The sequence below is a fragment of the Podarcis filfolensis genome (genome assembly GCF_964270895.1).
Source record: "Podarcis filfolensis genome assembly, chromosome: 3".
Taxonomy (NCBI): domain Eukaryota; kingdom Metazoa; phylum Chordata; class Lepidosauria; order Squamata; family Lacertidae; genus Podarcis; species Podarcis filfolensis.
Genome location: NC_139606.1, coordinates 8635579 through 8652073, shown reverse-complemented (window position 1 = coordinate 8652073; position 16495 = coordinate 8635579). Strand labels below are relative to the sequence as shown.

The following is a 16495-nucleotide window of genomic DNA, read 5'->3' as shown; positions in this document are numbered from 1 at the left end:
ACCTTGTTTGTTAGGACTCGTCTCCAAGGATGCCAAGTGAGCTTCCTCAGGTGGTGTCTCTGACAGGTCCAGTGAGTCCAGCAAAACATCTATGTCTTGGCCATGGTAGGAAAAACAAAAATGGCAGCCGAGAGGTTATTAACAAGTTATTAATTACCAATTTGGGACGCGGGTGGCGCTGAGGGTTAAACCACAGAGCCTAGGACTTGCCGATCAGAAGGTTGGCGGTTCGAATCCCCATGATGGGGTGAGCTCCCGTTGCTCAGTCCCAGCTCCTGCCAACCTAGCAGTTCAAAAGCACGTCAAAGTGCAAGTAGATAAATAGGTACCGCTCTGGCAGGAAGGTAAATGGTGTTTCCGTGCCCTGCTCTGGTTCGCCAGAAGCAGCTTAGTCATGCTGGCCACATGACCCGGAAGCTGTACGCCAGCTCCCTCGGCCAATAAAGCAAGATGAGCGCTGCAACCCCAGAGTCGGCCACAACTGGACCTAATAGTCAGGGGTCCCTTTACCTTTACCTTAATTACATGAGCAGCTGTGTAAGTTACTATTCTTACAGTTGGAAAAGCTTGAAACAGACTAGTTGTATAGGCTTCCTAAGGCAAGGTAGCTGTAGGTTGATGCACAATATCAACTTAGGGCAAATTATTATGAGTTGACTGACACGTTGGTTGCCCACCATGCACAATAAACAAAATATGAGAATTTGTAACCAAATTGATTATTCAGAATATCAGCCTGCCGAGCAGCCTTTACAGAGCCTGAATGGAGAACTTCTGGCCTTTCAGATAATAATAATAATAATAATAATAATAATAATAATAATAATAATAATTTTTTATTTATACCCCGCCCTCCCCAGCCAAGGCTGGGCTCAGAGCGGCTTACAAGCAATAATAAAAACAAGATGAATGATTACAACTTAAAAACAAAAATAAAATACAACATTAAAATAATGAAACATTAAAATATTAAAATGCAGCCTCATCGCAGGAGGAGAAGGAAAAGAAAAAAGAAAGAGGGGGAAGGAGGGAATCAAATTGGCTCCAAGCCAAAGACCAGGCGGAACAACTCTGTCTTACAGGCCCTGCGGAAAGAAATCAGATCCTGCAGGGCCCTGGTCTCATGAGGCAGAGCGTTCCACCAGGTCGGAGCCAGTGTTGGAAAGGCCCTGGCTCTGGTTGAAGCCAATCTAACTTCCTTAGGGCCTGGGACCACTAGGGTGTTGTTATTTATGGACCTTGAGGCTCTCCGTGGGGCATACCAGGAGAGGCGGTCCCATAGGTACAAGGGTCCTAGGCCGTGATGCCATTGGACTACATAATTTCTGGCCACTGGTCATGCTTGCTGAGTTGGAGTCCAGTGGCAGCTGAAGAACCACAGGTTACATATCGCTGTTTTACAGAGACACACTAAACATAATTAACCTACTAGGCACATCCAAATGTACAGATGTACAGAAGTGTTTCTCAGCAGAAACTTGAATGGATTTTCTTCGGATGGGAATGTGCTCTGAAATAGATGGATATATAAAAGCTAACCTGCACTTAGCATCTGTGATGAGCTGCTAATTCGAGCAACAGGGAATCGAGAGTCCTCTCCAAGCATATGCAAACATTACAATCTTCTCACTGCAAAACGTGCATTGCAAACACAAGCTGCTGGAAGGACCAGCTATGACAATCAGCCCATTTCATTTTCAAATTACATCCTTTGGTCCATTAATTAATCCTGAACTCTGGGAGCTAAGGATATACAGGTGAAACTCGGAAAATTAGAATATCGTGAAAAACTTCATTTATTTCAGTAATTCAACTTAAAAGGTGAAACTAATATATGAGATAGACTCATGACATGCAAAGCGAGGTATGTCAAGCCTTTATTTGTTATAATTGTGATGATCATGGCATACAGCTGATGAAAACCCCAAATTAACAATCTCAGAAAATTAGAATATTAAATGAAATCAGCAAAACAAGGACTGCAAATAGAGCAATATTGGGCCTTTGAGAAGTAGAAGCATGCATATGTACTCAAGACTTGGTTTAGGCCCCTTTTGCATCAATTACTGCCTCAATGTGGCATGGCATGGATGCTATCAGCCTGTGGCACTGCTGAGGTGTTATGGAAGACCAGGATGCTTCAATAGCAGCCTTCAGCTCTTCTGCATTGCTCGGTCTCATGTCTCTCATCTTTCTCTTGGCAATGCTCCATAGATTCTCTATGGGGTTCAGGTCAGGCGAGTTTGCTGGCCAATCAAGCACAGTAATCCCATGGGCACTGAACCAGGTTTTGGTACTTTTGGCAGTGTGGGCAGGTGCCAAAGTCCTGCTGGAAAATGAAGTCAGCATCCCCATAAAGATCGTCTGCGGAAGGAAGCATGAAGTGCTTCAAAATCTCCTGGTAGACGGCTGTGTTGACCCTGGACTTAATGAAGCACAGTGGACCAACATCAGCTGATGACATGGCTCCCCAAATCTTTTCTGATGAGAGCAGCTTTTGCATCTCATTTGGAAACCAAGGACTCAGAGTCTGGAGGAAGAATGGGGAGGCACACAATGCCAGATGCTTGAAGTCCAGTGTGAAGTTTCCACAATCTGTGTTGATTTGGGGAGCCATGTCATCAGCTGACACTACAGTAAAATGGAACTCGCTTGCCTACAATGAGACGTGCAACTGCTGCAGGGATTTTTTTTAAAAAGATGGTAACAAGTTTGCAGCTGCAGTTAAAAGCAATATATTTGTCAATGTAACATCCATACTGCATGCACTGGGGTTACTTCTAAAGGATAGACTGCTTGTTCACACTGGGAGAATGAAATTGGGGGACATATCCTGCCAGTTCAGGGTGGAGGAATGAAAACACCAGTGGCACAAGGGATCAGCACATCTGGCTGTTAACTAGAAGATTGGTGGTTCGAGTCCACCCAGGGCAGGATCCCTTCAAACTCTCATGTTTGATGATTTTACATTCTCTCACACACAGAGAGAGGGATGGAAAATCAATTATTTTAAACCAATCTAAAGTTTCACCCCAATTTTTCTGTGCAAGTGCTGCAGGGATGTGGATGCAGCTGCATCAAAGAGTGTCCACACACCAGATAGTTGATGCTAAGGGTTTTTTTAAAAAAATAATAATAATTTGGTGCTAGGTTGAAAGTTGTGGACATGTGTCCTATAAGGAAGAAAAATTGGAGCGGTACTGAGTACAGAATGTTTGAAGAAAACTAAGCTTCTGCGTCTCTGCATTCTCATTTTAAGAGCAAAGTACACTCATGTTTCCCACGCAGTTTTACAACAGGATTATAAATCCAGGTCCATGTCTGAACCTAAGCTGCTCCGGAGACCTTTGTCCCCAAAGGGGAAGACTGAACGGGCTGGACCAAGCAGAAAAGGCCGTAAAGGTAATGTGGCACATTGGGTAACCTGGGATTGGGCATACCATTGATTAACCATGGTCTATTCAATGGTTTATGGGACGCGGATGGCGCTGTGGGTTAAACCACAGAGCCTAGGACTTGCCGATCAGAAGGTCGGCAGTTAGAATCCCCGCAACGGGGTGAGCTCCCGTTGCTCGGTCCCTGCTCCTGCCAACCTAGCAGTTCGAAAGCATGTCAAAGTGCAAGTAGATAAATAGGTACCGTTCCCGCGGGAAGGTAAACGGCGTTTCCATGCGCTGCTCTGGTTCGCCAGAAGCGGCTTAGTCATGCTGGCCACATGGCCCGGAAGCTGTACGCTGGCTTCCTTGGCCAATAAAGCGAGATGAGCGCCGCAACCCCAGAGTCGGCCACGACTGGACCTAATGGTCAGGGGTCCCATTACCTTTTATTCACTGGTTTACAACTTGAAACTTGAGCAGTGCTCTTTTGGGCATCTATGCCAAGAATGAGTCCACTGTGATCAGTGGAGCTCATTTCTTAGTATGGAGGGGGGCGTGTCTGAGAAGAGAGTTCTCCCACCACTATAGTGCCTTCTCTCCAAAAACACTCAAGGAAGGCACAAAGCACATACTGCTCAACTGTCCCGATATCCCGGAATTACAGAAGCCATCCCTGCTTCTGACTGAATCCTAGAATGTCCCATTTTTGGGTTCAGCACTCTGCTGCAAGTTAGCGGGCTCGTGCCAGAGCACTGAACCCAAAAGTGCTCATTTTCTGGTCTTGCGCCACAGCACTGGACAAAAATGAAAATGTTTGTTTTCTGGTCTCATGCTCTGGTCCAAGCTTGCCGGCTCCTGTGACAGCTTGGGAGGGAAAAAATTTAAGTGTCCCAATTTGGATCAGCCAGATGTTGGAGGATATAAAAGCAGGACTGAAGAGAATGGCTTGAGCCCTGACAGAGGCCTAGACGGTTGCATTTGGGCCCTGAGCCTGATATTCCCTATCTATGCTTTAACCCAGCACTCTTAACAAACTGCAATTTCCCAGAGAGTGCCATTTACTGGTTTGCCTCAGGCAGCAAAATGTCTTGGGCCAGCCCTGCTTTTCACTTCTTCAAAAGGCATTGCAAATTACTGTCTTTTTTTAATAAGGAAGCAAAATGCCCTCTCCACACCCAAGGCTGAGTTAATTCTATTTAGGAAACATTAGTATGCACTTTAGATAGCCTGACTTTTCTTGTTGTGTATAACTGTCCTATTTCATTACAGGGGCTCGTGAGGAAGATACAAAATTCAAAGGAAAACATGGCACTGATTATGGCCAGCTTCATTTGCCTGAGAAGAGCCAAGCAATTTGTTTGAGTTTTCCGGACTTTGGTTCTGAAATCCAAGTTCCAGCGAATATTGAGAGAACCTTTATTATTCCTTCACACCCTAGCGGTCCTCCTAGCTTCCCATTGCAAAAACGTCGTGTACCCTTAAGGATGCAAATGCCATTTCTAGGAGATTACCGGCTGCTTTTACGAAGAGATTTTATATTGAAAGGTCTGGCTATAGTCGCCACTCTTCATGTAAAATGCTTGGACGTTGAAACTACAAGGCCAATTATTTCTCGCCTTAACTATGAAGTACTAACGAGTGAGCTGATTGCTAGGGAGAGGAGAGGCCCAAGAGAACTCCATTCTATACTGCTCACAAATGCAGATCTGCCTTTTCCTGAACCACCAAGAAAATCTGAGAGACAAATGGAATTAGGTACAGTACTGTATGCTACAGTTTTATGAATTCCGGCTTCTTTTACACACTCTGTTTCTGCATATTCTTTCTCTTCTGTTTTCAATTAATGCCATCCCCAAAGGTCCGTTTCTGTTCTCCAATGCATAGCTGAAAATTTGAGTGGCAACACTGAATTTTACTCTAAGAGAATGTCAGAATTGATATTTTTTTTAAAAAGTGAAAAGGAAAACTCTGCACATTTTCACGCTTACATTGGATTTGATCAGGACTTTCAGGGTCTTCAGATCTCCCACTTAGTCTTCCTATATATATTTTTTCCTGTTTAAATCTTTCCCACACACAATTCAGACTGCATTTTAGCACAAAACTCTGCTGTTTTTCAGCGTGGTAATGAATACAAGCTTGCTGTAGTGATGAAAACTCTAATCAATTAGGTGTGTAAGAGATCTCCTACTTGGAGATTTCTTACAGTGCAGCCCTAAGGAGTCTGGAAAGTACCATAAATCCCATTAGGTTCAAAATGGGACTTTCTGGAATGGTAAAAGCGAACATTTTTAAGTAATCATAGGTTGTATGAGGTCTGTTTACCGTATTTTTCGCCCTATAGGACGCACCGTCCCATAAGGCGCACCTAGTTTTTTGGGGGGGAAATAAAGGGGAAAAAATTATTTCCCCCTCCAGGCGCGGGGCTGCGGCGGGGGAGGCCTGAGCTTCCCCCGACCCCAGCCCCCAAACAGGCAGCTCTCTGCAAGCCGTGGGAGCCCAGCGCTGGCTCCCGCTGCTTGCGGAGAGGTCCGCGAAGCCTGGGCGCGCTGATCTCAGCGCGCGCAGGCTTCGGCATGCAGGCAACTCTCTGCAAGCAGCGGGAGCGCTCCCGCTGCTTGCGGAGAGGTCCGCGAAGCCTGGGCTCGCTGAGATCAGCGCGCGCAGGCTTCCGCGTGCAGGCAACTCTCCGCAAGCAGCGGGAGCGCTCCCGCTGCTTGCGGAGACATCCGCGAAGCCTGGAGAGCGAGAGGGGTCGTTGCGCACCGACCCCTCTTGCTCTCCAGGCTTCAGCGAAAGCCTGCATTCGCCCCATAGGACGCCCACACATTTCCCCTTCATTTTTGGAGGGGAAAAAGTGCGTCCTATAGGGCGAAAAATACGGTAATTGTAAATCAACATTTTTAGCGACTATAGCATGCGCTTTCGTAAAAGAATGGTGTAACGTGCCAGGGGGAAAACTTGATTTTAGGATCAGTGATGTAAATCAGTTGTGAAAAGGAAGCAGAGATAGTTTCACACCTCTGTAAATCCTAGGAAGAAACTCCACCAGCAATAAACCAGGCCAGGTCGGAGGTCATGCCTGTCCTCAAAATGTGCAGAGATAAAGCAGAAATGCTGAGCCGAAGGCATGCCAGGACTTTTGGCGGCACAGTGGAACTTCCCCGCCTTCTCCTATCCCCTTGGGACCCATAAATCTGCTTGATGGGGAATCAGAAAGAGGAAAACTGAGAGCAGCCAGAGAGCAAAGAGGAGAAGATGAATTGTCAGAACGCATTCCGTCCTGCTTGGAAAATGAGCTGTTGAAGGGGGTAGAGATAAGAGGCTGCTGCCCTTTTAAGGCAGCATCAAACACTTACAGCAAATAGGAACAAAAAAATTAGAGACATTGGAATCAGAGTCTGCAAGGGCGAGGAGACCTAGTAGCAAGTCTGTATCAAGAGTTTGGTGGAACAGAAGGATGTAAGGAAAGTAGGGGTGGGAATCAGGATGAACGGAGGGGGGTTATTGTTTTGCTGGTTTGATTTACTTATTTAATTCTTTTTATCCTGTATTTTATTCTGTGAACCGCCCTGAGCTCTTATGATGATAGGCAGTATATAAATCTAATTAGTAATAATACCACTAATAATAGATAAGCTTTGATGAGAATGGTGTCTGAGCTCTTGTAGCAACTGTTCCACTGAAGAAAAGTATTAGTGCTCTGAGGATTCTCTGCGAACAGTCAATATAATAATAGGCTAGATCTACACAGATATAAAAAAATGCTTTGAAAATGCTTTTAAAAAAACACGCTCACCAGCGCCGTCTAGTGTCACATTTGTATAATGCACTTAAAATGCACTTATAGCTGAGTCCTCAATCTTCTTTCCTGATGATTTAAATTAACCTGCCCTGTAGCAGAATATAGAAGGGTACATACATTCAGTTTGGTACACAAAGAGCAGGATTTCAGACCTTCCAAGTGTCCCTATTTTCCAGGGACAGTCCCAGATTTACAGAAGATGTCCCAGTTTCTGATTTGATCCCAGAATGTCCTGCTTTTCCATAAGATGTCTGTTATAAGAATTCTAAGGTCTTATGTACATAAATGCATGGGACGCGGGTGGCGCTGTGGGTTAAACCATAGAGACTAGGACTTGCCGATCAGAGGGTCGGCGGTTCGAATCCCCACGGCAGGGTGAGCTTCCATTGCTAGGTCCCTGCTCCTGCCAACCTAGCAGTTCGAAAGCACATCAAAGTGCAAGTAGATAAATAGGTACCGCTCTGGTGGGAAGGTAAATGGCAATTCCGTGCGCTGTTCTGGTTCGCCAGAAGTGGCTTCGTCGTGCTGGTCACATGACCCGGAAGCTGTACGCCGGCTCCCTCGGCCAGTAAAGCGAGATGAGCGCCACAACCCCAGAGTCAGCCACGACTGGACCTAATGGTCAGGGATCCCTTTACCTTTACCTTTACATAAATGTACAAGGCAAACACATACATAAGTATATAAACCATGTGTCTGAAATAGTACAGGAGAAAAATCCTGAAGCCATTTTGACTCTCCCAAATTGACCTCAAATATTTCTCTGCAAGGAGGAAGGAAATGGGAATAGCTTTCAAATTGTCTTTGGACTGTAGGGGCTTACATCTCCCTGTAAATACAGTCTGTTAAGCTGAGCAACCTATCAATATGCGTAAGAGATTCAGGAACTAAGTATTTACCATCTCAAAGGAATGGCCAGGCTACCCAGAAAAGGCAATCAGATAATAAAGCATTATCAGGTATCCTGGCAGACAGGAGAAAAGTAACACACTCAAATTTCTGTTGAGGACCACCTCTTTCTGTGATGTATGTATGATGTTTTGGGGTGTGGTTTTGAGCTACAGGGTAGGCAATTTCAAAAGTCTATATAAGAGCTTGCACACCAATGTTTTGGGTTCCTCTCCTCCCTCCCTGCATAGGTTGAGCAGGGGACCCTGTTGCAATAGTTTGATAAAGATTATGCTGACAAGCTGCTTTGCTTCTCAATATTCTCTGGCGGATCTCTATTATTGTCTCCTACCAATAGAAACCCACGTGGGTGGCGCTGTGAGTTAAACCACAGAGCCTAGGACTTGCCGATCAGGAGGTTGGCTGTTCGAATCCCTGCGACAGGGTGAGCTCCCTTTGCTCGGTCCCTGCTCCTGCCAACCTAGCAGTTCAAAATCACGTCAAAGTTCAAGTAGATAAATAGGTACGGCTCCGGTGGGAAGGTAAACGGCGTTTCCATGCGCTGCCCTGGTTTGCCAGAAGTGGCTTAGTCGTGCTGGCCACATGACCCGGAAGCTGTACACCGGCTCCCTCGGCCAGTAAAGCGAGATGAGCGCCGCAACCCCAGAGTCAGCCACGACTGGACCTAATGGTCAGGGGTCCCTTTACCTTTACCAATAGAAAACCTACATAAGGACACTACATAGGCTCTTGGATAAAGAGGGATAAAGGAGCAGTTTTTTCTTATAACAATGTCCCTATTTTCAATGGAGAACTGCTGAAGTATATGGAGATATGTGACACCCCCGAGACAGGGAGATATTTAGGGTTTTTAATTTCTGATGTTTTATCGTGCTTTTAATATTCTATTGGAAGCCGCCCAGAGTGGCTAGGGAAACCCAGCCAGATGGGCGCGGTATAAATTATAATTATAATTAACTATACAACCTTTAGAAGACATCTGAAGGCAGCCCTGTATAGGGATGTTTTTTAAAGTTTAATGGGTGGCATAATAATAATAATAATCATAATAATAATCATAATAATAATAATAATAATAATAATAGAATAGGATGTCCCTATTTTCATTGGAGGAATGTTGGAGGATATGGGATTCAGCTTAGGAACTCCCATAAGCAGAAACCTTGGACAAGAGCTTCCACTTGCGCCATAATGGAGTTTGCCCCCACCCAAGCTTCCTAAAGATAGACCCCAGAACAGCATATGGTAGGGGGGATAATTCCATGTGGGAACCAGACAGAACATTTGTAATAGTGCAACACTGAAGTCCACCCCCCAAGTGTTTTAAAGAGCCTAAACAACAACCAACACACACATCCCAAGAGACATTGTTGTTTTGCAAGGGAAGATCTGAAGATATTTATCTCCATATAAACGGAATCCACTCTAACTTGACTCACAATGTTTTTCAGAAAGGTTACTGGAGGAGAGACTGGCGGAGAGACTGGGAGAAAGACTGGGGGAAAGACTGCAAGAAAGACTGTCTCTCCCTGCAGAGGAAAAAGAATTGATTATTGAGGAGGTAAAACAGAAAAAAAAGAAAAGAGTGACTTATGCAGGTAGAAACCATTTTTATATACTCGTGTGTATGTGTGTGTGTCCTTTAAAAAGAACCGTTACTGTTATTTATCTAAAAGCCTTGATGCAGCGCACACACAAATATAAAATAAGGTAATAAACAAGTTTTACTGGAAACAGTTGATGATAGAAGTGATCAGTGCATAGCTGTCAACTTTCAGATTTGAAAATAAGGGATCAGCAGCCTCAAAAATAAGGGATAAGCAGCCTCACCTGTCCTGGGGACAGTCTACGGGATATCTAACAATCTGGGATAGCAGCGGGAAGCAGCGGGAAACGGCGCTGGAATAAGGGAATTTCCCACAAAAAAAGGGAAGGTTGACAGCTATGGATCAGTGAGCTGTCTTAATCAAATTTTAAACATCATGACAATTCATTAGTTCAGAATCTACAAGCATTTTACTAAAGGTTGCAGCTGCTGCTGCAAACAAGACAGAATTAGATGCCATCTAGCAAATAAGCTGCTTTCAAATATATGCCGTGTGTCCTTGCATTCTTATGTAATGTGAGATGCAAATCTTTAATTTGGGGGTGAAAATTCTGGGCAACCCAGTTAGTAGGGAAGTAAACTTTCCATTTCAAGCCCTCTGTAAAAACACAATACTTTTTTCTACTAAGCCTGGGCATCCACAACCATACTCATCGGCTTACGTTCTGCATATTTATTTCATTAAACATAGCATACACAATTGTATTAATGAAATAAATCATGAGCTTTATGTTGCTAAAGCAGTAAAATAATGAGGTTTGGTAAGAGAGTAAGTTTTCCATATATTTCAGTTCCTTTCCAAATTTCCACATGTTTTTCCCCTGAGGGGAAACCCAGGATGAGAACAATGGCTTCAAAATGCCCAGAATACAGAGCCTAGGACTTACCAATCAGAAGGTCGGCGGTTCAAATCCCCGCGACAGGGTGAGCTCCCATTGCTCGGTCCCTGCTCCTGCCAACCTAGCAGTTCGAAAACACGTCAAAGTGCAAGTAGATAAATAGGTACTGCTCCGGCGGGAAGGTAAATGGCGTTTCCGTGCTCTGCTCTGGTTTGCCAGAAGCGGCTTAGTCATGCTGGCCACATGACCCGGAAGCTGTATGTCGGCTCCCTCGGCCAATAAAGCGAGATGAGCACCGCAACCCCAGAGTTGGCGCAGACGCAGACGCCGAAAATCACAGGCAAACACAAAGGGATCTCCGTGGGTCCAATCTGGCGCAGGCAAGATAAACCTTGCTGACCCCTGAGCTAGGGGGTTATGGGAAGATCCTTCCCTGTCAATATGTTCAAAGAAGGTAAACGAATCTGCATCAGAATTCTGAGATTTAGCCTTTCCTTAGACCACACTCTGGTCAAGTGTTTTGACAAAGTGGTGTTTCAGACATTGCTGAACCATCAAATGTATCCCTATCGTGTTTTATGACTTCCTTGATATTGTATGCGAGCTGGAACTGGTCTGTGACCGAAATAATAAATGCATTCATTGCTGAACCATGTCTCACACATTAAAGTGTAAGGAGACTTTCAGTAACGGGCAATAACTAATCTGGCAGCCACTAGTAACATTAAGGCTATGTTTTTGCACGTGACTGAGGGGTTGACATCGTTATCTAAAGAGAGAAGAGCCAAAGAGGAGCCAGAAACACGTTTTGTCCAATGATATTTGATATTAAACACCCAGGACCAAAATTTGTTAACCATTTTGCATTCCCACCACATATGCAGGAGCGAGATTTATTCCAGAACTAGAACCTGAGCTGGATTATGAACCCGAGCTGGATTATGATGACTCACTTATCTCCGGTATGGGAAGCGAGCCGAAATTAAATCTAGAAGAGGAAGAGACTGAATCGATGTCAGCAGCTTACATGGCAGTACTCTCTTGCCTAATGCATAGAAGAACTGGGCTTAGTCTTAAGGTAATTTCCCTAAAAGTGTGGCTGTGTTGCCTTTGACAGTCTTTTCTCTGAGGCACTTACTGGGGCCTCCAGTGGGATTTTCATTTTATCACCATAACAGTCCAAGAGAAGTTAAGCCAAAGGTCACCTTGGGAGCTCTATGGTACATTGAGGATTTGAGTCTAAGTCTTCCCAATCAACCACAAACCACCATAGTTCTCTTATAGGCTACACAGAGCTACAGAGTGATTTGCTAGACTTCTTTACCCTGTTCTTTATAGAAAGACTGAGAGTAAAAGTGCTGTTCACACAGAACTCCCAAGTCTGCAGAGCGGGGGTGGGGACCTGGCACCTTCCAGATGTTGCCGAACTCCAGATCCCATCAGTCCTGACCAGTGCTCAGGGAAGAAGGGAGCTGTAGTCCAACAACATCTGGAGGGCTAAACGGTCCCCATCCCTATTGTAGAGACTGTGTGAAGTAGTGTGTGCAAGACTATGGGTGCCTGTCTTATCTCTGAAACCATTTCAGATCAACGTTTTACATTCAGTAACAGGGTTGGCCCTATATGAGTAGTCAAATGTGCACGATCACATTGTCAGTTTGAACATGGTTTCCACCAATAAGGAAGGTCTAATCCCTGGTATATAGTACATCCATAGGCTGCATTCCAGCATATCTTTTAAAGCATTGTTGCTGTTGTTTAGTCGTTTAGTCGTGTCCGACTCTTCGTGACCCCATGGACCAGAGCACGCCAGGCACTCCTGTCTTCCACTGCCTCCCTCAGTTTGGTCAAACACATGCTGGTAGCTTCGAGAACACTGTCCAACCATCTCGTCCTCTGTCGTCCCCTTCTCCTTGTGCCCTCCATCTTTCCCAACATCAGGGTCTTTTCCAGGGAGTCTTCTCTTCTCATGAGGTGGCCAAAGTATTGGAGTCTCAGCTTCAGGAGCTGTCCTTCCAGTGAGCACTCAGGGCTGATTTCTTTAACAATGGATAGGTTTGACCTTCTTGCAGTCCATGGGACTCTTGAGTCTCCTCCAGCACCATAATTCAAAAGCATCAATTCTTTCGCAATCAGCCTTCTTTATGGTCCAGCTCTCATTTCCATACATCACTACTGGGAAAACCATAGCTTTTAAAGCATAGGTGTATATTATTTCGAATCGAATATGCTGCAGATACCTCCAAAACTGTTCTATCCAATGTATGGAGCGGTTTCCAGGGATGGAAATAGTCATGTATTAGCCTGTTGCTGCTGTAAGCTGCTGTAAGAAAGCAGTTCTTTCTTACTGCAGATTATTTATAGAAAATATAAATCTCATGTGGGTTCCCCCCCCCTTTCTATATTTTCTCCGTAGGCATTTTTTCTGTTTCAACTTCCAGACCTCTCACCTTTGGCCGGCTTTTTACTGTACCTTAACCTGTCATTTAACTACTTGTACTTCTTTCCTACAGAGGTAAGTGTGACTGTGGGACATAACAAACAAACAAACAAAATCCTGCCTTGTTTTTATGCAAGTAGCAGGGACGACATGGCTCCGTGCATTATGTGGTGGTTTGACGGGAGATGGCAGCTATCTGAGAGGGTTCTAATCCCATCTTGGCTCATTTTCTGGCAGCAGCAGCAACAGGAGAGAAGCTATGATCCTGCAATTTTATCAACATGCCCCAGCATACTGAACGTTCACAAAGAACCAGAGTTTATTTGTGACATGCAACCCAAGGTTATTTATCTTTCCTCTTAAGCTGTCCATTCCCCAGTCACTCTCCAATTCTCTCAACACCTTTGCCCTCCACTTAGAAGATCAAGACCCAGTCTTGGCTTTGTCCCCAGTTTTCTTCACTTTATTACATTTGCCAATTCAATTTCCTTTTTGATCCCACAGGTATTTTATCTTAAACACCTAGAAGTGCTAAAGCTCCGAAACAACCCCATCAAATTCATCCCAGAAGATATCTGCCGAATGAAGAATCTTAAATTATTGGTTATGTCCTTCAATTTGCTGACTACTCTTCCGGCTGGGTACAGTAGTAGTGCTTTTAATATCACAAAAAGCACAAAAATGACCTGAAAAATACAGCGGTGTGATTCATAAACACCAGCACACTAGGGCACTCTGTGACATCACAGAGACTACTCCAGTAATTTTAAAAACTCTATGGTCCTTAACCCCTTCACATACTAACTCGCATTTGACTGCAAATCTCCCACACTAAAGTCCACTTCTTCACATGTAACCACTTGCATCAGTCTATTTGCACCTGAAGTAGACTATCGTCCACAAAAGCTTTCACCGTAACAAAATTATTTGAGATGCCACCAGTCTCTTTGCTTTTATTTACCGCTCCCCCACTTAAAAAAAAACCTCTGCCCATTCCTAGGAACTATAGTCTTTATCGCATTTTTGTGTGCAAAACAATCCGTCTTTTCAATAGTAACAAATTGGAGGACAAGAAAGTAGTCTCTTGGTTTAGTGAGGCTTTCTGTGGCAATTTTAGGCTTCCTGAATTACTCAGCACGTATTAGCAGCTGAATAGGTGAGTGATGTGCTGAGTTTCATATGCCTTTGATATGGTGTGTATTTGCTTTCTTTCTATAGGCTATTTTCATTGCCCAATCTGCAGGGCCTCGATGTTTCCTACAATGAACTTGAATCCATCCCTAATGAAATTGGAAAACTCAGGTATATATTTCAGTCTCCAACTGATTTCTACTGTTTTAGTGTCAACTGTCTGGGGTTTCCTGATCAGATTTTCAAAGCACAAACTCTTGTACCAGCTCTTATTGCAGTGGGACACATTCCATTCTGGGCAAAGCTCTGGGGGCCACATTCCTGTGGTGAGCAGAGCCAGAATCAAAAGTGGGCAGAGCAACAAACATGACTTTTACCTTCGTACAGTAGGCTAGTTTTACCCTCACTCACACACCCATTGTCAGGGACTGGTTGGACTCAGAGGAATGTTGTGAGGAACCAGCTGGGGATGCTAACTGCTTGGTGTAGTGTGGTGTAGTGGTTAAGAGCGATAGACTCGTAATCTTGTGAACCGGGTTCGCTTCCCTGCTCCTCCACATGCAGTTGCTGGGTGACCTTGGGCCAGTCACACTTCTCTGAAGTCTCTCAGCCTCACTCACTTCACAGAGTGTTTGTTGTGGGGGAAGAAGGGAAAGGAGAATGTTAGCCACTTTGAGACTACTTCGGGTAGTGATAAAGCGGGATATCAAATCCAAACTCTTCTTCATCTTCTAAAGTTGATGAGACATATGTAAGTGACCTGTGGGGTGTCTTTTGGTCTGTGATCCTTTAGGAACCTAACATATCTGAACGTAGAAGGGAATCTACTGTACGTCTTGCCTTGCGGGCTGCTGAAGCTCAAGCTGAGCTGCCTTAAGGTGGAAAACAACTTCTTGCACGTCTACTTCTGGGATGAAATCTGCCGCATTGAGCCACAACGACTCACTGACATGGCCGCCTTTTGTTTTGCCAAACACAACCTTTGGAGAGTGTATCGCAAGATCCCAAGGGACATTCACGAGATACTGCTCAAGTAAGTAAGGCGAGGACCTCCATCACAACCACAGGCTTTAAGGGAAACTTTAGATGCAATAGCAGTCAGTCCCCAACCCCTGCAATAACTATGTGACCAAAAAGGTTTCCTTAGGGATTCCCAAAGCCCTGTGCTGGAATAGCACCCACTGGTCGAAAAAGGTTGGCATCCCCTTTATAAAGTGGGGGTAAGGTACATGCAATATCTTGAACAGGTGCGCCAAATCCATGGGGATGAGGCCTCTACAGCCCCCCACAATGTCTGCTGGGACGGGGCTCAGTCCCCCAAATCTTGAGGGGGCAGAGGAGACCTGGCAGAATGTCACCCAGGGCAGTACAGAGTCAGAAGACTCCACGTGGACCAGTGGGGCCTAGTGAGTCGGCCTCTCCCAAAGCCAGAGTCATCATGCATGCCACATGCAACATGTGTGACATCACGTGCATGCACATCACACGTGTGGCACGACTCAGTGTTTCTGAATGTTCAAGACCACAGGCACCATCTAAATGCTACTTATTAATAAAAGTAGATTATTTCCAATGGGTTTCAAGCGCAAGCTCTATAGGTAGACAACATGGTGCCCGCCAGATGTTTTGGACTACAACTCCCATTATCCTTGGTAATTTGCCATGCTGGCTAGAGGTGCTGGGGTTGTAATTCCACATTGGCCAGCCCTGCTGTCCATTCTTTTCTCAGTACGTTAAATGTAAAGAACACCTAACATTTCTTTCTCTCTCTCTCTCTCTCTCTCTCTCTCTCTCTCTCTCTCTCTCTCTCTCTACATTTTAGCTTTAAAGCCTGCGATTGCTGTACAGGACCCTTGTATGGAAAAGGCCTTCAGTTCCCTCGCATTTTTAGGAACGTCTACGGGCTTAGGCTTCCTTATCTTTTTAGTGCCTGCTCCCCAACCTGCTATTCGAATTATGTTGCTGAAGCTGTTGCAGCTGCTGAAGCTGCGGCAGCTACAGATGCTGTAGCTTCAGTGTAATAGATGTCAATATTTTAACTGACTGAAGCTGAACTGGCAGTCTGTCGAATAAAGTGCCAAGCACTGCACTGTACACAGGTCTGTGTCCTGGCCTGATGATTCCTTTTTTTATATAATTGTTTATACACTTTTCCATTTCCATTTTATACTTCATACAGTTTTTTTGTCTCACATTTTCCCATGTAGACTTCCCAACATATCCCTTACCGGCATTCAAAATTTGGCTGCAACTCATTTAGTCCCTCTCTACTATACTCCTATCATTTTTTCTTCTTTTTCTTTTTCTTCTGTTAACTGTTGTTCAAAAATTGATCCCTACTTGCAAAGCAGTTTTAATGTCACATCTTTTAAAATATTCGCTAAGATA

At 44.6% G+C, this 16495-nt stretch overlaps 1 protein-coding gene across 3 annotated transcripts; it reads left to right on the top strand.

Annotated features, from left to right (window-relative positions):
- Window positions 1-6: 6 nt before the first annotated feature.
- LRRC63 (leucine rich repeat containing 63) lies at window positions 7-16201 on the top strand. Of its 3 annotated transcripts, XM_083606557.1 has the most exons (11): window positions 27-157; window positions 526-537; window positions 3289-3402; window positions 4647-5132; window positions 9543-9689; window positions 11421-11614; window positions 12953-13051; window positions 13481-13617; window positions 14195-14278; window positions 14901-15140; window positions 15930-16201. In XM_083606557.1, exons 3-11 carry the CDS (start codon window positions 3318-3320, stop codon window positions 16126-16128), a joined length of 1671 nt encoding a protein of 556 aa, XP_083462683.1. In that variant the 5' UTR covers window positions 27-157; window positions 526-537; window positions 3289-3317; the 3' UTR covers window positions 16129-16201. The 3 variants fall into 3 exon arrangements, with proteins under 3 accessions (XP_083462682.1, XP_083462684.1, XP_083462683.1); XM_083606556.1 differs by lacking the exon at window positions 526-537 and having other exon boundaries at window positions 7-105; XM_083606558.1 differs by lacking the exons at window positions 526-537; window positions 3289-3402 and having other exon boundaries at window positions 15-105.
- Window positions 16202-16495: the final 294 nt, after the last annotated feature.